Genomic DNA, 20,809 nt, shown 5'->3' on the forward strand with positions numbered 1-20,809 from the left:
CTTACCTAGTCTCCCCCCAGCCCAGGCTGGTGTTGCGGTCTTTGTGAGGTCACCGTGACTTAGGAGTCCCCGGCCAATGAGGCCCCACCTCTTGCCGACAGGGTAGCTAGAGGCAGGGAGGTAATCCTTTCAAGGAAGGACCCTCCACCACAGCCGAGAAATGACCTTACTCAGTTGAAGTCCAAGTTCCTTGCCCAGCTTTCAAGCCTCCCCATCAAAGCCCCTCACCGTACAACCTAAGTTCTTGTTTATCTCGGGGTAACAGCCTGGTTCTGAAGAAAGTTACAGGCAGGGGGTGCAGCGACAGAGCGGGCCCTGCGGGTCGCGGGCTGTGTATGGAAGGCCTTGGCAGCAGGCAGCCCGTGTGGAGGAAACGGAGAGCCACGGAGGGAAGAGCCTGGCCCAAGGTCATGGGTGTCCCTTATCTTTTCCCTGCTCCACCCTCTGCCTCCTCACCCGGGGCGCAGATAAAGTGCAGAGCAGGGCAGGAATGAGGAGGGCCCGGCCGCCCGGAATCCAGACCCTGAAACCTAGATTCCCAGATAAGGAATTGAAGACTCTACTATCTACTCAGAAGACACTCGTAACAAGTGAGAAGTAAACCGATTAAGATTACCAGTGACTCCACTGAAAAACCCGCTGGGCATGGTTTACAGGGCTGTAGCGAACCTCTCCACTAAGCTGTGTTCTGGGTTACCCCGCTCATTAAATCCCACCTGGATGAGCAGCCCGGGTGGCTCAGTGGTTTAGTGCTGCCTTCAGCCCAGGGCAGGATCCTGGAGACCTGGGATCGAGTCCCACGTTGGGCTCCCTGCATGGAGCCTGCTTCTCCCTCTGCCTGTGTCTTTGCCTCTCTCTTTCCCTGTGTCTCTCATGAATAAATAAATAAATTATTTTTTAAAAAAATTAAAAAAAAATAAATCCCACTTGGAAATCTGCCTCAGACCCCAAGGTCCCCACCCCAGGCGCCTCCGGGCACTCAACAGTGAAATCTCTCCTGTCCAGTCCACCTCAGTCCCCCTTCTCTGCCCCCACCCCTCTGCCTCCCGCTTTGCCAGCTCCAGGCTCTGTACCGCACCCCCACCCCTCCGCACCCTCACCTGGGGCAGGGGGAGGAGGCCATCTAGAGCTCCGTCCCACTTGCCTCTTCCACCAACCAAGCAACATGGCCAAGTTTTCTTTCTCAACAAAATCCTCCTTGGGCAGGAGCTCCTGTCTTGTCCCAGTAGCCCCTCACTCGCTCTCCAGCTGCCGTGACAAGCCTCTCCCAAGAACCCACTCTTGAGTTAGGGACACATGGGGCTCGGCGGGGCTAGGTAGGGGGCCGTGGAAGAAGGCCCACAAAACTCCCAAAGATGCCGAGGGTAAAGAAACCAGAGATATGGAAACAAACCAGACCACCCTGCCCTAGGTGTGGGCGGGAAGCGGGTCTTTTTTAACAACAGTCATCTGTCACCAACAGAGCATAACTAGTCCTTATTCAATGGTGATATCAATAGATAGGGTTAAAAGGGTTTAGGTTCCCTGGTTGGCTTTCAAAAACAGACCGACCCTACAAGCCCCCGAGGGCAACCCTGTCGGGACCCCTCTCACTTCCCAGAACTTTCTCTGTATCTTTGCTTAATAAACTTCTGTGGCTTCACTCATGCTCCTGCGTCCTCGGAGATTCCTTCTTCGACTCCGTGAGACAAGACCCAAGCTCTTCCGCATCACCCTGACGCCCCTAGCCTCATGCCCCCCCAATTAACCAAACGTCCTTCCAATGTTGTCCCCAAATCTGTCCCGTCCCTCCAACCCCACACCCTCCACTCTGGCTGGGGTCCTTATCACCAGGAGCCCAGAGGGAGCCCAGATTTGGGCCAATCATTGAAATACTGGCCCGCAGGGAAGCGCCCCCTCCTGCGCTAGCCACCACTGTGTGGCTGCAAGGGAGCCCCCCTGACCTCATTCCCACGCCTTCAGCGTCTCCCTCTGCCCACAGGTCACGTCCAGGCCATCTGGCGCCGAGGCCCCTCCACAGCCTGCTCCTGCCTCTGCCTGTTTCTGCTGCCTTTTGATTTTGTTCATTCCTACTGGAACCCCATACGCACACGGGCAACCGCACGGATCTGCCAATTCTGATGAATTCTCTTCAAGTGAGTGCAGCATGCAGCCAGCGCCCAGACCTAGAAATAGACATTGCCAGGACCCCAGAGACCTTTCAGTCACCATCCCCCATCAAGGACAACCACTAACCCCACTTCTAGCACCATCGTTTAGATTTGCCTGTTACTGGACTTCGTTAAGTGGAATTATACAGCGCACACTCTTGTTTCCAGCTTTCTTGGTTGAGCATGGTTTGTGAGACGTCACAGATTTTTGCATGTGGTAGCTTCTCCTTCCAAATACTGGCTCCCTTCTGGTCTCTTCCTGCTTTTTATCTCTTTCCAGAATGTTCAGGTAGTTGTTTTTGGTTTTTCTTTTTAAGTTTTTTTCTATTTTTTTTTTTTTAATTAAGTAAGCTGTATGGCCAACGTGGAATTTGAACTCACACTCTGAAATCAAGAGTCTCATGCTCCACTGAGTGAGCCAGCCGGGTTCCCCCAGGAAATTGTTTTTCTATTTTGTCCAGAGAAGGATTCCTGGGAGGCCCAGGGGTTGACAGGCTGCCTTTAGCTCAGGGCGTGATCCTGGAGTCCTGGGTTCGAGTACCACATTGGGCTTCCTGCGTGGAGCCTGCTTCCCCCTCTGCCTGTGTCTCTGCCTTTCTCTCTCTCTCTCTCTCTCTCTCTCTCCCTCTCTCTCTCTTTCTCTGTGTGTGTCTCTCATGAATAAATAAATAAAATATTTTTTAAAAATCAAAATATATATACTTTGTCCAGAGTTTGCAGCTGTTATCTCTAGGAGGGTTGATCTGAAGGAGCCACATTGCCATTACTAGAACTGGAATCTCTCCTTTTAAATTTTTTTCTTATTTTTCTTTTTTTTCTTACTTGCTTTAGGATTTCTGAATTGCTTGCCTTCTCTTACTCTGCTGTTCTCTTCTACTTGCATGGAAGTTACATAGTCCATGTCTTAAGGTCTTTAGGGTTACACTGGCCATTTTTTTAAGATTTTATTTATTTATTCACGACAGACATAGAGAGAGAGAGAGAGAGGCAGAGATACAGGCAGAGGGAGAAGCAGGCTCCATGCCAGGAGCCTGAGGTGGGACTCGATCCCCGGACTCGATCCCGGGACTCCAGGATCGCGCCCTGGGCCAAAGGCAGGTACCAAACCGCTGAGCCACCCAGGGATCCCCTGGCCATTTGAACATGCATATTTGCTGGCAAAGTCTAAAATTAAGTAATAGTGTTATCTGCCTTTGGAAAACCAACAAATGAAAACCGAAAGGACCTTATAAGAGTTTCAGTTCAGTCAGCCACCTGCCAACTTCTACACTATTGTTATTCTTTATTTTAGCTTGTTTTTGTTTTTTACACCCTACCAATTAGACATTATCGTTTTATGTGATCCATGTTTGTTTAGGTTTGACCAATATCTTGGATGACTATTTTTGAAGTTGAATCTCAGACCCATTATCTGGGATCAATTTCCTTCTGCTTGAAGAATAGTCTTTCTCAGGGAGTCTGAGTGGCTCAGTTACTTAAGTGTCTGATTAGCCTTTATCTTTCCTTAGTAAGAGTTTGTCAGTGATGAGCTCTTCTAGTTTTTGCTTGGAAAAAAAAAAAAAAGAACACTTCATTTTATCCTTTCTTGAAACTCTTTTCACCGGATGTAGAATTCTAGGGTATCTGTTATTTTATTTGAGCACAGCAATGGTAATATTAATATTTCACTGCTTCCTGGCTCTCATTGATGCTTTGAGAAGTCAGTTTGCCAGCTTTTTGGGGCTGATCAACCTATTATTTCTGGCAGCTTCTGAGATCTTTGACCTTGATGTTCTGCCAATTTTTCTATGACATATGTAGTTATGGGTTGCTTTTTATTTTATTTTTTCCAAGTTGAGATTCCTTGTGATTCGTAAATCTGGAGGTTGTTGGTCAATCACTTAGAAGTGTTTCCACAAATATAAGAAAATAACTGCCTTTCTCTCATTCTTTCTCGGTTCTTCTACAAGTCTGATTACACGTATGCTTGCCCTTCTCTCTGTCTTAACGTTTCAAACTTCCCCATCTCTGATTTTTGGATAGATCTTGTCTCATTCTCAAATCAGCTGTGTCTAAACTATGTTAAGTCTTCCCATTAAATTTTTTATTTTAATTGTATTTTTCATTTCTGGAAGTTCTGTTTTGCTCCCTCTCAAATCTACTTGGTCATTCTGTATAGTCTACTGTTGTTTGTTTATATTTTCAAGCTAGCTTTTATTTCTTTAAACATATCATTTTATTCTCTTTGTGGTGGTTTTGACTTCTAAAGACTTCATTGGTCTGATTCTGCTATTTGCCTTTCTGTCAGTTTTCACTCATGGGACCTTGTTTTCTTAAGTGTTTTGGGGTCGTGGACTATGAGCTGTTCATTTTCCTTGACTCTTTGCCTGGGAATTCCTAAAGTCCTGCTTGAAGCCATGTTCCTCTTGAAAAGACTTGTTTTTGCTTCTGCTAGTCACCTTGGGGCACCTCTGGCTAACTTAAACTAAATTATACCATTTAGAAATTTTGGACCACTTAGGCAGTATGAATTTGGACCAAGGACCAGTATGAGGGATAGCCTGTGTTTAATAATTTTCAGAGGAATTTTTTAAGTAGGATCCATGCCCAACATGGGACTTGAACGCATGATCCCAAGATCAAGAGTTGCCTGCTCTACCTACTGAGCCAGCCAGGTGCCCCCACAGAAATTTTTTTAACCCACAAGTACCAATATCAAAGCTGGCAAGTGGGTTTATTTCTCTGTAACCCTCACTAAGGGTGCAGCATTTAGATTCCATTTTCATGAAGGTGTATCTAGAATCCCCACTTTGGAGGGGGCCCTGGGCTTTATGCCTTGTCACCTCAATCTGTACAGCCACCAGAATGGAGGCTCAGCGTCACCAGAGTTTGGCAAAATTCCTCAGGACAGAAGTCAGCCTGACAGTCACTTATCCCTCAGAGCTCCTGCTTGCATGTTATTTTTCAGTCTTTTCTTACATTAGCTGAGAGATGCACTTTAAGAGATTATTATATTTTATTCAGCATTTAAATTGTTTTCCCTGGGGGTTTGTCCAGTGTGTCTAGTCCATTGTACCACTGGAAATATTCCCCAGTATCCTCTCCTCCCATTTCTTCCTGCACAATTGCTGCTGTAGCAACACAGTGGTTTCTCCAAACTTGCAGTAATGATTCTTGCCTCTGTGCCTTTTCTCATGGTGTTCCCTCCATCTAGAATCTTCTTTCCATCCCACTCTGTTGCTCAGAACTGGGTTTGCCTCTTGGTGTTGAGCCAAAAGACACAGCCAAGCCCAAGAATAGGAAAAGGAAGGGTTTTACCTACAAGAAAAGGAACATCCTGGGGGTCTTCCCCAAAGCAGTGTCCTCTCAAGTAACAAAATTGGGGGAGTTTTAAGCTAAGATGCACAGTATTCATGAAGGGACTTGTGTAATGGGGAGTACAGCATGGAACTGGGGCAAAAGTTACGTGATGGTGACTAAGCCCGGGTCAAATCTCGAGGCCTTCCTTGCAAGGGTCAACATTATTGATTCTCTGGCTCCAATGTGGGTCTGGTGTCTCAGGGTTCAGAGGGGCTGAGATCCTGCAGAGATAACTCAGAATGTGTAGCAAGTCAATCTTCACTTCTGAATATGATAGGGCAATGTTCTGGGCTGTTTTTTCTTACATTCTTTCACAAGATGGCTGAGGGCCTAAGATGACTTTTCTTATGTCAGGAAAGCTATGCTTATCTTTCTTTTTCTGGGAACTCCTACCTCTTTCTGCTTTCAATTCCTCCTCACTTCACCTGTAAACTCCTACCCATCTGTCAAAACCCTATAGGTATCATCTTCAGGAGGTCCTCCACGATGCCCTCCCCATAGCAGGGTTAGGATTTTCTCCTTTGCTCTTGCAGCATAGCTCAGAACAGTTATGACAGCATGCTGTTAATTTTCCTGCTCACTTCCTTATTTCCTTCATTATACTGAGAATGTTTTAAGGACAGAGATGATGTGTTTTCATCTTTGCTTGCCTGGTACCCAAAGCCTGACCCAGAGCTGGTACCCAGCATCTTCAATACTTATTTGCCGAAGAAATGAGTCTTCTAATCTAATTCTTGCTCTAATCCACCCCACCCCCACCCCCGTGCCTCCCTCCCCAAGCCATGCTGTTACAGCAGCAATAGAAAACTAGCACATCCATTAAAAAGGCAAAACAAAGCAAAAATACTAATAATAAATGTACACTGAAATGACTGGAAAGACTTTCTATAAAATGAAAAGCAAATTATAATAGGTTAGTGGATCTCATTGTTCATTTTAAGATAATAACTTCCTTTTTCCATGTTTTTGAATTTCCAATACCTTTCTTTTTTTTTTTAAGATTTTATTTATTTATTCATGAGAGACACACACAGAGAGGCAGAGACACAGGCAGAGAGAGAAGCAGGTTCCATGCAAGGAGCCCAATGTGGGACTCGATCCTGGGTCTCCAGGATCAGGCCCTGGGCCAAAGACTGGCTCTAAACCGTTGAGCCACTCAGGAGTCCCTCCAATACCTTTCTTATACCACTTTTATAAGGGGAAAAATAATAAGCTTTTATTTTCTCCCTAAGAGATATACCCCACCCTTCAAGATCCAGATCACACACTGCCTCCCCCAGGAAGCTTCCCAGATAGCTTTGATTTGGCCGGAGGGCCTTCTCTCTGCTCCCATGGCCTTAACGCTGCAACTGGATTCGAAATGTCTGAGGAGCAGGGTCCATGTTAGATTCTCCCCTAGACTCAGCAGGCCCCAGCTAGTGCGAGTTGAATGTTCATGAGCCGGATTTTTCCTAGGTCGGGTATCTCAAGGCTGCATTTCCCCACACTCTGATGAACTTCTCTGGGGGGTTGTGGGGGATGCAGCCTCACAGAAGCTGGGGGGAGCCTCTCAGGGCCCAGTGGGCAGAGCCTCCTGCGGTACCAGCTCTAAAGATAGCTGCTCCTCATCTGAAATGCCCGTGCTTTCTAACACCCTCTCATTTCTTCTCTATATCAAAGTGACCCAGGTAACAAAACCTGGGGTTCACACTTTGGCAAGCCTTTCTGAGTGGTGTGGTGGGGGAAGTCATGTGGCTGGGGGGTTGAAGGGATGGTGGTGAAACAGATGGCCCAGGTGCCAGGGAGAGTCGGAGCGTCTCCAGCCATTTCTCAATCAATACCAGCTTCCAGGATCACCTTCCAAAATGCAAAGCTAAGCAAGTCTTTCTCCTGCTTGTCCCATAGGTGAAGGTTTCCCATCCCATCCAGGTTGGGGCCAAGCTCTTTATCAAGGTGACCCAGGCCTCTCGCCTCCCTAGACCCATCTCTCCAAGCACCCCTACTCCCACCTGGTGATCCAGTCACACTGCACTGCCCACGTCCCCAAGCAAGCCTTCTCCTACATGCCTTTGCTCCCTCTCACGCACATCGCTTGCTTTATCTGGAACATCCTTCCCTACTCCCCTTCCCCATGGTTCTCCAAGTCAACTCAAGCCATGCCTCTTCTGAAGGCCACCTGGCCCCGTAGAAGGTTGGGGCTCCCCCTCTGTGCTCTTAATCCCCTAGTGTCTCCCTGATCCATCATGCTCCCCCTGAGGGCCCTGCCATTGGCACTTGCCAGGTCTGACATCCTTATGGGCTTGAACTCCCCTCCTTGAGCACCAGCACTAGAATGGCTACTCTATATCTGAGATGCTGAAGCCTCCTGGCATCCCTCAGCTTCTTGTCTCCTACAATATGTCATGGGTGGTGGCTCCCTAGAGCCTGGCATAGTGCTACATGCAAAAGGGAGCTCAGCAACAGTTGGTTATCCATCTCATGAGAAGCGTCACAGGCAGTGGAGTCTTGGCAGTCTAGTGCCCATTTCAGAGCTGTTCCACTTGCCAAAAGCCAGAGCTGGATAAGGTCCTTCCTCCAAGATGTAGCCTGCAGAAGCCACAGAGCCAAGAGAGGCAGGCAAGCTCAGAGCTCACTGGCATCTTTCCCAAGGATAGTGAGCAGCACACAGTGTGCTGCTTGGAACAACCCTTCTCTCTTTGCCTTTGGGCAGGAAATGATGCTCTCACCCTCATTTTAGTCCCAAGCCCCAGACTTCTATATCCAGTGTCCTCCTAGCTCTTCAGGGATGACCCACAAGCCCCATGACTCCACAAGGCCTGAACCTTACTCCCTCCTGACCTGCTCCCCAGCCCCTAGCTTCCTTCCATCTGCTGATCTAGGCATCATTCATCATTCTAGATATTCTTACATATGTGCACACATACATACGTCCACATATACATACACACGCACGCACACTCTTGAATCAGTCACCCGTAACCCTGATAGACATCTCTGAGAACCTCTATAAACCAAAGTCCTGTGTATATTACAGGTGATTCTTGGACTCATTTAAACTCCAGGGTCCCTGAAATAGGGATAGTTTCTAACTTACTTCCCACACCGGAGCCCCCAGGACACTCTCAGCATGAGGTGGTGACTCTGCCCTTTTGTTGTGGACTCTCTGCCCCAGGAGTGGCTTCTGCGTGATCGGGGCTGGTACACCAAGCCTGTTAGCTTCAAACTCAGGTAGATAATCTATCAACCACAAGCTGGGATGGAAGGAAAATTCATAGGCCTCTGGCAGATATAATCTGTCCTTGTCATCAACATTTGCCTGACCTTGGTGACTTCCTGGGGCAAGGCAAAACAAGGAAAAGATCAATCCAGCCTCCACCTTTTGCACAGGGGAAGAACAGGGCCCGCGAGGGGAAGACCCCTGCTCCAGGTCTCAGGAAAGCAAGGGCCAGCTGGGTCTAGATCTCCGGTCTCCCAACTCCCAGGCAGGAGCAGGCAAGCAGGGGATAGGGGCTTGGCCCAACATTCTCTGGCCTCTTAATGTGCTCAAAGTTCATTTGGGAGGTGGTAGGCCTTTCTGCTTGATTTGTTAAGATCCTGGGAGGGTGTGGATAGAAGAGGAGGGTGGGGAAGGGGGAGGAGCCTCAGAAGCTATCTCTGCTGTTGACGCTCCTAGCCTGCAGGAGCCAGAGTGCCTTGGTGGAGAACTGGATGCTACCAGGGGCTCCTGAATTCCAGCCGATCCCAGCAACAGAGAGCCTTGGGGGACTCTGAGCCGTGGGGACTTGGAAGGCATTCTCCAGAGAAGATCGTCATGGGCTGCAATAAGGGGTGCTCGATGAGTGGGACCAAATGGGCCCTTGTGGGCAGTGTCAGTGTGGTTCTGGTGATTGCCCTCGGATTGGTCCTGAGCTTCACGCTGCAGCAGCAGCAGCACAACCAGCCAGGTAGGGGCCTTCCCGTCATGCCGTCTGGTTGGCTTCCCATCCACTGCTCTGATGGCCTCCTCTCCCACCCCGCATCCCCACTAAGACCCTAGCCCCAGCAGAAGGCCCCATCAACCTTCCCCTCCTCTGCCACGGGGCTTGTTGCCTTCAGCCCAGGCCTCACTCCTGTACCCCTGAGCAGACCTTCCTTTCTGGGGGTCACGTGGCTCTCAGACTCAGCAGACGGAGCTCAATCCATCTTCCCCCCCACATCTGCTCCTCCCTGTGTCCATTTGGGTAAAGGGCCCCTCCTTTCCCACAGAAACCTGGGGGTGGCCTCCACCCCCCCCCTTCTGCCTCATGTCTGTACCCTCAGGCCTGGCGTCTTGAGGCCTCTGTCTTCCCCACCTCCTGACCTCCCTGCCCACCGAGCTCTCAGGCCTCCAGTGTCCTTGATCCCTGCTGGGGCTTCCCTGCATACAGCCTCTGGGTACGACCTACGGCCTACTCTCCCAGCCAGCCCTCGCTCTGCAGCCCCTGAGAGGGGCTCAACACAAGCTGCCTTGGCTGCCCTCAGCACATGGCCAACCCCTTGCTGGCGTTCACAGTCATTGACAGCCTGATCACAGCACCCCCTTCCAGCCCTGCCCTCTCCGTGTCTCCACTGCTATCTGTACCAGGCCAGTGGCATTCCTCTAGGTGACCACACTCTTTCCATCAGCCCAGGCTCTGCTTATGCTGTCTTCTCTGTCAGGAATAACCCAGACCTCCTTTTCTGTCACATTTACACCCATCCTCAAGCCCCCTTAAATGTTCCCTCCTCTGTGACCTTCCTGACTCCCCCAGCTGGTTGGGCATCAGGAGCCCACACATTTCTCTCACAATGCTGATGACTCTGGGGTCCCTGTCTCTCTGCTAGACATGCCCTGGGAGCCCGGGGATGATCAGTGGGATGAAACGGGCAGGAGTCTCAGGCAGAGGTGAGAATTGAGGTGAACAGCCCCCTTGGCTTTCATTCCAGGCTGTGAGCAGGATGCGGTCTGCCGCCCCGACGCAGACATGCTAGACTACCTTCAGAGCCTGGGCCAGATCAGCCGACAGGATGGTCTACTGGTCAGCTGGTACCACGCGGCCAACAGCCGGGAGCAGATGGAAGCTGCCCTACGCAGTAAGTCTGGCTGCCAGGACTGGGACAGGCCAGGGAGGGGATGGTGGAGATGACAGGAGAGCAGAGGTGGGCTGAGACAGCATTACCTATGTGGTGGCATGATGGTTTGAACCAGATGTCTGATTCTAAAGTCATCAAGTCCTGCCCTCTGCCCCAACCACCTGCCAGCTGCCAGATGTCCCGGCTAGGAGATCCTTGCCCTCAAAACCTATGGAAGCCAGAAGATGTGAATTTGAGGCTCAGTGCTATCAAAACTGAGCTGTGAAAAGCTGAGCAAATTGTGTAATGCCTCGGAGCCTCCAATTCAGAGTGATTATGGCGGCTCTAGGGTAGCAGACACAAGTCGCATCCTGGCCCCACTACATCAGGACCTTGGCCAAAGAGAAGGCCAGCGGCCCCAACCAGGCAGTGCCCACCAGCAGGGAGCATGGAAAGGTACCCCTTAGCCTAGCTCAGGGATCCAGAGGCCCAGTTTCCTCCTGAGGGTTCTGCTACATCACTGGAGTAGGCCCCTGGGAAGAAGGGTGGTGCACAGCTGGGGTGAGGACCCTGAGTGAGACCCAGGGGCAGGGTTAGGCTGGTGAAATCAGAACTGGGTTCAAATCTGACCTTGGCTCTTTACTGCCAAGTGATTTGGGACAGGTGACTTCATCTGCCCACAGTTCAGTTTTTCCCTCTGCAAAACGTGGATAGGTAGACTTTCTGTACCATTTATCATCCAAACCAAATTATGCTGAGCCCACAGAAATATACCAGACTAACCTAGGCAAAGAGGGGGATATGGCCATGTAAATAATGATTAACACTTAGTGAATGCCTAACCAGGGATATCCTATTACTTAATTTTTGTGAGTGAGAAAAAGGTACAGAGAAGACCTGCCAGAGTAGTATAGATTGCTACCTGTGTGTCCCAGCGCTCACGCCTGCAGTCTGGGTTCAGGTCTGTCCTGACATGTGGGGGTGAGGTGAGGGGACAGCTCCATAACTTCCTGTCCACTCCCTGGGGAGCCAGCCCTCCTTCCCTCCTGGGGCCACAGGAAATGGGTCCTTCCCTCTTCGCTTGTTCCTTCCTCATACCCCTCCCAAACACCAGATTCAGCATCTAAAGGCAAGTAACAACTTTTCATGACGAGACGATTTTGCCAGGAAGAAGTTGTTGGGGGTAGGTGGCAATCACAAGGAGGCATGTTAGGTCCAAAATGTACTTTCCACTGGTCTTCAGTCCAATTCACTGAGCATTCACTGAATCCCTGGGTCAATACCAGGAGGAAGGCTCAGAAATGAGTGAGATGTGACCTAGTCACATCTGGCCCCCTTGCCGAGGGGCTCCCAGTGTCTCCAAGGAAGGCAGTTAGTGCAAGTCAAGCCAAGCAGCAGCATCAGAGGGTCACAATGACTCAGATGGCTCTCAATGCACCCCTGCGTCCCTGAGACTGGAATGCTCCCCCACCATTGGATGGGGAAGGAGACCCCAATGCATCCATTCTCATTGAGCTCTTACCTGCAGCCCAACCCAGTTCCAGCCTGATTTATCCAGGCCTCACTGGGGCCCCAAGCCTTTCAGACCCCTCTCTCTGCATTCCCAATGAACCATGAGATAAGATAAAAGAATTTTGAAAAAAAAAAAAGAATTGTGTGCTCAAGTCAGAAAATGAAGGCAGCCTTCATAAAGCCCTTCATGGTTTAACAATGTGTTTTTATGTTCACATCCTGTTTCCATGGCCTGGGGAGGTCATCCCCATCTCGCCAATGAGGAAACCAGGGAGTCCCGCACTCTAGAAGCAGGGTCCATAATTTTGGGATGAAATGGGATGATGTGAAATGCCTGGCTCACTGCCAGGGACATCCCAGCACTCACCTTCCTTCCCCTCCTGGAAATCTAGGCACCCAGGTTTTAGAGAAATCTGCAAAAATTATCTGCAGCTTTGGCCAAGCTTATCTTTCTGGACCTGGGCTTACTGATCCTTTTTTTTTTTTTTTTAAGGTTTTATTTATTAGAAACAGAGAGAGAGAGGCAGAGACACAGGCAGAGGGAGAAGCAGGTTCCATGCAGGGAGCCCGATGTGGGACTCAATCCCAGGTCTCCAGGATCATGCCCTGGGCTGAAGGCGGTGCTAAACCGCTAAGCCATCGGGACGCCCTGGGCTGAAGGCGGCGCTAAACCGCTAAGCCATCGGGGCCGCCCTGGGCTTACTGATCTTGACTTTTCTATCATTAATCCATTCAGTTGTTCATCATTCAACAACCATTTTTTTAGGCCTGATACCATCTAGGGACCCAAAATTCAAGTGATGGTCAGTTCAGACCCAAACCCTGCACCTTTGGTGACCACACTCAGGAAGGCTGAGGTTAATTAAGTGAGCAACTAACTACACAGGGCCAAGCACTCAGAAGAGTAGCACAGAGGCAGATGACTAAGGCAGACTGGGCATAGGGTTCCGGCATGGCCTCCCCAAGGAAGTGATATTTTAAGCCAACGCTAGCAGATGAGCAGAAGGTAGCCTAGTAAAGCTGCAGAGGGAAGAGTGTTGCCAAGGCAACAGCCAGGAGGAAGAGCCCAGAGATGGGAGGACAAAACAAATTCAAGCCTCACTACTCAAAGTGTGGTCCCTGGCCAGCTCTCCCTAGAAGCTTTAGATATGCAGTCTCAGCCCCGCCCCTGACCCGCTGATCAGAGCTTGGATTTTAACAGTTCTTGGGTGACATGAATAGAATACTCACTCTCAGTTGCTGTGTAGAGCAAGTCTAGAGGTGAGAAGTCAGGAGGTTGTGAGTGTAAACCAGGAGAAAAGGCCTCTTGTGAGGCTGTAGAGCTGAACTCGACCCCCGTCCCCCGCCCCTCCACTACACACCCCAAACGCCCAGTGACTCTGGCAGGGACTTCTGGGTCCACTTCCATTGGGAAGGCCTTAGCTCCCTCCTAGACCGACTTCTGGAGGACAGGATTTTAAAAATTGAAATTTAAAAATCAAAATAACAATGCTCTGTGCTTTTAGGGCACAGGGAGATAGGCAAGCTCTTGTACTTCAGGCGGGAACATGAATCAGAACAATTTTTCTGGACAGTAATTTGATAATATGGGTTTTAAAAATGGCCCTGCATGACCCTGCCTCAAATTCCACAAGTAGGGATTAGAAATAATTTAAAAAACCGGGATGAAATATGCATCATTATTAGCAAAGAATTGGAAACTACCAAAATGTCTCAGGAAGAAGAGGTGGCTACCGAAATCATGGTGAGCACCCTCAAACAGAGCATTTGTAGCCTTTAAAAAAGAAATGATTGTGAAAATGTCATAATATTGAAAAAGATTAAAATTCTAAATGCAGCATGGTCTCGATGTAAAAAACATACATAGACAAAGATGGAAGAAAATACATCAAAATGTGAACTATGATGGAAATGTGGATGAGTATTGTTCTTCCTGCTTTTCTGTATTTTCCAAATGTTCTTTGATAAATGTGTCACACTTTGATGATGGGGAAAAAAAATTGCGAACTGACTGAGTTCTGCGTCTCTCCCAGGCAACGCTATGGTCCTGGAGGCAGACGTCAACATAGAAGGACTCAACACAGCCAACGAGACAGGGGTCCCCATCATGGCGCACCCGCCAGCCATCTACAGCGACAACACCCTGCAGCAGTGGCTGGAGGCTGTGCTGGCCTCTTCCCAGAAGGGTAAGGACTCTCTCAGCCCCTCCCTGGCCCTGTGGTCCCCTTCCCCCCGCCCCCCAAGCCAGGACAGTCCCAGTCTCCCTGCTCATTGCCTGGACTTTCCCACCCAGGCATTCCAGACGCCCAGGCCCAGGGCATTCTAAGTGAGGTGGGGGTTGGGAAAGGGCAAGGTACACCATAAAGCACCTGACGTGCTCAGATTGCTCCCTCTGAATCCTCCAAAACTGGGTACAACCTATTCAAAGCCCAGGTCTGCCCTTCCATCCCAGGTCCTCCTGCCAATTTTGGTCAGAATCCGGGTATCAGCCTCCCGCTTCTCCCCGGCTCTGCCATCCACCCACATTCTGCCCCAAACCCAGGCCCTCTCATCTTCCCTCCATCACTATGGGCACATCTGAGTGAGCTTTCCAAAAAGCCAACTTTGTCAGTCCCCCTCTTCAGCCCTGCATGGCTCCCCATTGTCCTTGGACAGTGTCGTCTCCTTGACCTGGCTTTCAACCACCCTCTCCAGCTTCCCAGCCTCATCTCCTGTGGTTCCCCTCATCGGCAGTCTTCTCCAACCCCTCGCTGCCAGAATAGCACAGGCCTTTGTTCACGGGTGGGGGGGCTCCTTCCACCTCCACGGCCCCCCTCTATTCAAACGCCACCCCTTCCTGCAGGCTACGTGACCTCCACACAGGCTAAGTTGGCTTAGGACCCTCTAAGCCTGACCTGTCCAAGAACCACAGTCTTTTTTTATCCTGCGCTTGCCGGCCCCTGCACCAGCCTAAGTCTAGACCCTTAGGTGGCCTCTGACTTGTCCCCGCCAGGGGCAGGGGCAGCTCCTTCCCCTGGGGGTCAGCTAGGCCTGCTGGAAAGCCCTCTTCACACCCAGCCGGAATCTGCTCCCTGCTTTCCCACCTCCTCCCCCACCCTATCCCACCCCAAACCTGCTCTCTCTGCTCCAGGAAGTCGTGTCTGCTGGCTCCTTCTGCCCTGAGCATGAGGGGCCATTTCCCCAAGCCCTCGGCCCTCTCCCCACAGGCATTAAACTGGACTTCAAGAGCATCAAGGCTGTGGGCCCCTCGCTGGCCCTCCTGCGGCGGCTGACAGAGGACGGGAAAGTCCGGAGGCCTGTGTGGATCAATGCCGACATCCTGAGGGGCCCCAATGTGCCCATCTCAATTGAGGTCAATGCCACGCAGTGAGTATTCACTTCTCTGCCCCAGCTGTGTCCAGCCACACCATAGAATCTGACCTTAGCCTTTGTACATGCTGTTCCCTCTGCCCCAAATGCCTTTCCCCATTCCCTGTGAACCTTTGCCCAGTCGTTGCCTCCTCCAAAAATTACCCCGACGTCCCAGGCTGCGGAGAGCCTTCATTCACACTTCCTCCTAACACAGCCCTGATTTCACTGGGCTGTCTCAGCCAGATGGCAGGTTTGTAGTCCCTACTCCATGGTGGACTCTGGGAGGGGAGACAGGGCCCAGCCCTTTCTGTATCCTCAGTGACCACGGCAGGGCTGGCCTGCCAGAGAAAAGTCTAATAGTGCTAACTCCTTCCCCAGCCTCTGTGCAGTCCCAGCACTGCCACCAACAGTCCTCACATATTCCAGCTGCCTGGCGCTCTATAGTTTATAATGAAAGGCCACATAAAAGGAGAAAGTGTGTCAAATTTGACCCCTACTTAGCAACACTAGGTTAAGAGAATCTCCCCCATTTTGCAGAAGAGAAAGCTGACAGCAGGGATCCCTGGGTGGCTCAGAGGTTTAGCACCTGCCTTTGGCCCAGGGCGTGGTCCTGGAGACCCAGGATCAAGTCCCACGTCGGGCTCCCTGCATGGAGCCTGCTTCTCCCTCTGCCTCTCTCTCTCTCTCTGTGTGTGTGTGTGTGCGCGCGCGTCTCTCATAAATAAATAAAATCTTTAAAAAAAAAAAAAAAAAGAAAGCTGACAGTAATCGAGACTCAATTTGTTGAATATTTATTATGTGCCCAGACACTGTTTCTAAAAGTACTTTCATTATCAAGAAAATGAGGTAGGTACTATTATTTTCACTTCATTAGTATAGGAACTAACTCATCGTAGTTGTATGACTGGCCTAAATCTAAATATTGCAGAACAAAGATTCAAAGCCAGGTGTCTTCCTGATTCTAATCATCCATCTCTCCATCTGTCCAGCCAGCCAGCCAACAATCCACCCATCCAATATTTATTGTGATTCTCAAACTGAGGTGCCTTTGGAAAGCAGCAGTTGGAAAAATGTAGTCAGCGGCCCAAGATAAATATGGCTCATCTTCTTGGAGCATTGATTTTACTCAATAGTTTGGGGAGAAGGAAAGGGCAAGAATAAAATTGAAATCAGGGCAAAATTTAAACGGAATTTAAAAATAATATCTGAAGTTTTACTCATGACTAAAGAGTCTAGATCCCCACATCTGGGGCCCTGGCTTGTCTCTCCTGTCCCAATGGGGATGCTGAAGAGGCCCTGCCCTACCAGAAGGGATGCCATCTTTGAGAATCAACGAGGTTGAATGAGCTGCCCAAGGTTAGAGGTAGGACCTCAACCCAGAACCCCCTGGTTCCAAAGTCCATGCCTCATTTGTAGGACCTCAGTAAGTCACTTTTTCTTTTTAGGACTCTGCTTCTGTCTTCATAGTCTACATTCCATAGGACTAGCCACTTCCTAGCACAGTGGGAACCCGGGAGGTGAGGAAGGGGCCAGCAAGGTTCACAAAGGCCAGTATCTCTGTTCCTTGGCAGGTTTCTGGCCTTGGTCCAGGAGAAGTATCCTGAAGCCACCCTGTCTCCGGGCTGGACCACCCTCTATGTGCCCCTGTTCCCAAATTCAACATACACCCGAGCCATGGTGGAGAAGATGCAGGGGCTGCTGGGAGCACTGCCACAGAAGGTCACCTTCCCCGTGCGCGCTGTCATGGTACGGGCTGCCTGGCCCCACTTCAGCTGGCTTCTGGGCCAGTCGAAGAGGTGAGAATTCCCATGCCCCTGCCACAGCCCCTGAGCCACCAAACCCACCCCCAGGCACCAATGCCCCCAGTGGAGATTCCAGATGCTTAAACATATCTGTCCAATATCGACTGGTGGTCCCATCCTCTACAATATCCCTGCTCTCTGCTCCTATACCTCTGGTGATGGGCTGACTACCCCCGGAGGCAGCCAGTCCATTGGTGGATAACTCCACCTAGTGGCAAGTCTTCCTCCCGTGGGAGCCAGCTGTGCTCAGGATTGTCTGTCCTGTAGGGACTGGAGGACTCCCATCTGCACTCCTACAGTCTGCTTCCAGCTGCCCAGTCCCACCATTCTCAGCCACTTCCCACAGGAGCTCCAAGGGCTGTCTCGTTCTCCCTCCACACCTAACTTCTTCCCCACTGCCCTGTACCCATCCCTTTCTGTCCCTGTCCCTTTCCTAAGACAGGAGCAGAAATAGACACTCCCAGTGAGGATGTAGGGCAGGCTGGTCCCTCCTGCTCAGCGTCTCACTCATTCTCCCTTCTGAAGCTCCTGTGGCTTCTCCTGCTCCTGGGAAGGGGGTAGTTCTCAGGGGAGAAGGGGCTGGTGGGAAGCTGAAGGCCAGATGCCCTATCCCTGCCCAGTAAGGCTCCAGTTCTGAGCACAGGAGTGGGGCCGTGGACCTTGCTGGGTCCAGGCAGGCGCTGAGCTGGCTCTCTGGGCCGCAGGTACAGCCTGACGCTGTGGCAGGGTGTCATGGACCCCGTGTCAGTGGACGATCTCCTCTATATCCGAGACAACAGCGCTCCCCACCAAGTCTACTATGACCTCTTCGAGCCTGTCCTGTCGAAGTTCAAGCAGCTGGCCGGTACGGAGGGGTGTGCGGTGGACAGGGAGGGTGGTGGGCCTGGATTCTGCACAGGGCACCATTTGGTAGACAGTGGAGCAGAGCTGGAGGGGTGATGTAGCATCATCAGAAGGGAAAATTCAGAGTGGAATCAGGTCAAAGGATCCTTTTAAGCACCTATGGTGTGCCAGACCTCGGTATGGTAGGCCAGAAGCAAGGATTCCATTTTATAGTTGGGGAAACAAGTAACCTACACAAAGTCATTCGCTTGTACATAGCACAGCTCAGATGCAAAGCCATGTTTGGTTCCCTTACAGTATAGTTCCTCAGAGACCACCCCCCCCTCCAGTGCACCTACTAATTAGTGGCCCAAATGTTACCCATTCGCTTGTCCCAACCTCTCATCCCCTTGACCCTGGACCTAGGAGACCCTGCAGTTAAGTCATCTCAGAGGAAACCCATTGACTCAAACCCAATAGTAGACTCAACATTAGTACCATGGAAGTCACACAGGTGAGGGGAGGTGGAATTCTGGTTTGGGGCCAGGCCAACTCGGCTCCATCAGGTTCCAACCCCAGTAACTCTGCTTGTTGGCTGTGGGACCTTGGGCAAGTCCCGTCTTGTCATCCCCAAGGGGAGAACCTCTGCCTCAAGGCTGAGAAGAGTGTGTGTGGGCACAGGGCGCAGAGAAGGTGCTCGGTGAATGGTGGTCACTTCATCTTGACAATTTGGGGCCCACAGCAAATGCCACGCGGAAGCGAATTTACTACACGGGAGGCAGCCTGATACCTCTTCTCCAGGCCCCTGAGGGGGATGGTCTGAGCGTGGAGTGGCTGGTTCCTGACATCCAGGGCAACGGGAGAACCGCCACAGTTAGCCTACCAGGTAAGATGGGCCTTCAGCCCCTGCGCTCCTAGCCCACCCGCGGGCCCTTCCTTTGCTCGGGGCAGGAAGCTAGGGCCTCGGTTACCATGGTAATGTGCTGGATGCCGGTGGCGCCTGCAGAGTACGGTGGCATCAAGAGAACAGGACTCCTAAGGCTCATATCCCTGAGGGAGAGGCAGGCACAGGCCCCAGGGCTGGGCCAGCAGCTCATCACGTCATTCCCATGACCCCCGGGAACCTTTGTAAAGCACCCTTTCTACCTGGAGCCCAGACCATCCACACAGATCTTGGCAGACGGGGCACCAGCTTCTCCTTGGCTGCCTCCATCACCACCCCTTTAATAAGGGCGTCTGACACCTCACTGTGACCTGAACTCCTGACTCTATTCTCCACTTCCTCTTTCAGACGGAGAAGGCATGATCCTGCTGAATGTTGGCCTCCAGAGGCCTGCAGCCAAGCACCCCGTGCCCATCATACATGTCCCAGGAGGTCCCACCATGACGCTGGAGGCCTGCCTGCTGCGGCTCGCTGGGCGGCCCGGACGCTGGGGTGTCCATCTGCACATAGCAGAGCCCACGGCCCTCCGGCCATCCCTGACCACACTGGCCCACCTCTCCACCCTCGGCCACCTGACCCGGCCTGTGTGGATCGGGGCCACCATCTCCCACGGCAGTTTCACAGTCCCCGGCCACGTGACTGGCAGGGAGTTGCTTGCAGCCGTGGCTGATGTCTTCCCCCATGTGACAGTGGCACCAGCCTGGCCTGAGGAGGCACTGGGCAGTGGCTACAGGGAACAGCTGCTCACGGATATGCTGGAACTATGCCAGGGTCTCTGGCAACCTGTGTCCTTCCAGCTGCGGGCTGGGCCGCTGGGCCAGAACATGGTCGGAGTTGTGGCCAGGCTGCTGGCGGCCTCCCCCCGGGCCACCGTCACAGTGGAACACGGCCCAGAGGGGGGCGACTATGCATCCGTGCAGGCAGTGCTGCTGGCAGCCAGGGCTGTTGACAGGACCCGGGTCTACTACAGGCTGCCCCGGAGTTACCGCGAAGACTTGCTGGCGGATGTTGGCAGGAACTGAGCGCCCACTGGAGCTGGGCAGGCGGAGCCCTGGGTCAAGGCTTCCCACAGGGGTAGGCAGGAAGCAATAAATGCCTCTGCCTTCCTCAATGCACTGCATGGTGTGTCCCTGGGGGCAGGACAGCAGGAGTGGGCACGCGGAGGCTACTGTGGGCATCTAGAGGGTCTGGAGGCTGGGGGCCAGATCGCTTCGATTGTCCAAGAGGAACTGCTCACAAGCCTTGAAGGTGGTGTAGAACTCCGAGGAGAGGCCAGCCACGTTGGTGGTCACGTAGTTGAGAAAGCCTGGGGTAGCCTGGTTGTAGTAGGACACCTGTGGGACAGGACACCATGTTCAGGGAGGCTGGGCAGGGGAAGGGGGCACGAAGCCCATGGGAAAGGCAGCAAACACGAGCCAGCACCCTGGGGGTGGTGTGACCCCCCTTCTGGGGGCTGAGAATCCTGCTTTCCTCAGTCATGGGCCTCCCTTGTCAGATGGGGAAGGTTCTGGAAGACGGGCTGGGCCTTCAGACCCCACCACAAATAAATGGTGGTGCTCTAGGGTCATAACAGCAAGTGAACACCAGCCTAATTCCTGCCTGGGTGAGTCTTGGGGTCCTAAAGTGGCCGGGCTCCGAGGAGGGGGGAGCTGCTTGTAGTACCCCACCCTCGCTTGCCCTCAGCCTCCTCCCCCACATTTTCAATTAGCACTGACTGCCCTGCTGAGCTTTATGGGCCCTGAGAGCCACATAAAGCATTTCCAGACAAGAGAGGTATATAAATAAATAAATAATGAGATGAATTTTAGATCAGAACCCAGGCCTCTGCCCTCAGCATCCAG

General features: G+C 51.6%; 3 protein-coding genes across 8 annotated transcripts in view; 1 reads left to right on the forward strand and 2 right to left on the reverse strand.

Moving 5' to 3' along the window:
- MROH7 (maestro heat like repeat family member 7) overlaps nt 1-112 on the reverse strand; it is a 55,091-nt gene extending 54,979 nt beyond the window's left edge. The window contains exon 1 of the mRNA XM_049110409.1: nt 6-112. The gene's annotated coding sequence lies outside the window, so the exon portion shown is untranslated. The remainder of the gene's footprint in view (nt 1-5) is intronic.
- On the forward strand, nt 87-20,079 carry FAM151A (family with sequence similarity 151 member A). Of its 2 annotated transcripts, none has more exons than XM_025427730.3 (10): nt 87-597; nt 1,982-2,135; nt 9,142-9,412; nt 10,413-10,559; nt 14,084-14,236; nt 15,257-15,416; nt 16,973-17,197; nt 17,908-18,047; nt 18,768-18,911; nt 19,317-20,079. In XM_025427730.3, exons 2-10 carry the CDS (start codon nt 2,121-2,123, stop codon nt 19,988-19,990), a joined length of 1,929 nt encoding a protein of 642 aa, XP_025283515.1. In that variant the 5' UTR covers nt 87-597; nt 1,982-2,120; the 3' UTR covers nt 19,991-20,079. The 2 variants fall into 2 exon arrangements, with proteins under 2 accessions (XP_025283515.1, XP_025283518.1); XM_025427733.3 differs by having other exon boundaries at nt 87-590.
- The window catches only part of ACOT11 (acyl-CoA thioesterase 11), a 51,565-nt gene continuing 46,932 nt past the window's right edge, over nt 16,177-20,809 (reverse strand). For all 5 annotated transcript variants that reach the window (XM_025427737.3, XM_025427734.3, XM_025427738.3 and 2 more), the window contains exon 16: nt 16,177-20,302. In XM_025427737.3, the coding sequence (XP_025283522.1) occupies nt 20,147-20,302 (156 nt within the window). In that variant the 3' untranslated portion in view covers nt 16,177-20,146. The remainder of the gene's footprint in view (nt 20,303-20,809) is intronic.

Source organism: Canis lupus, chromosome 5 (genome assembly GCF_003254725.2).
Source record: "Canis lupus dingo isolate Sandy chromosome 5, ASM325472v2, whole genome shotgun sequence".
Classification (NCBI taxonomy): domain Eukaryota; kingdom Metazoa; phylum Chordata; class Mammalia; order Carnivora; family Canidae; genus Canis; species Canis lupus.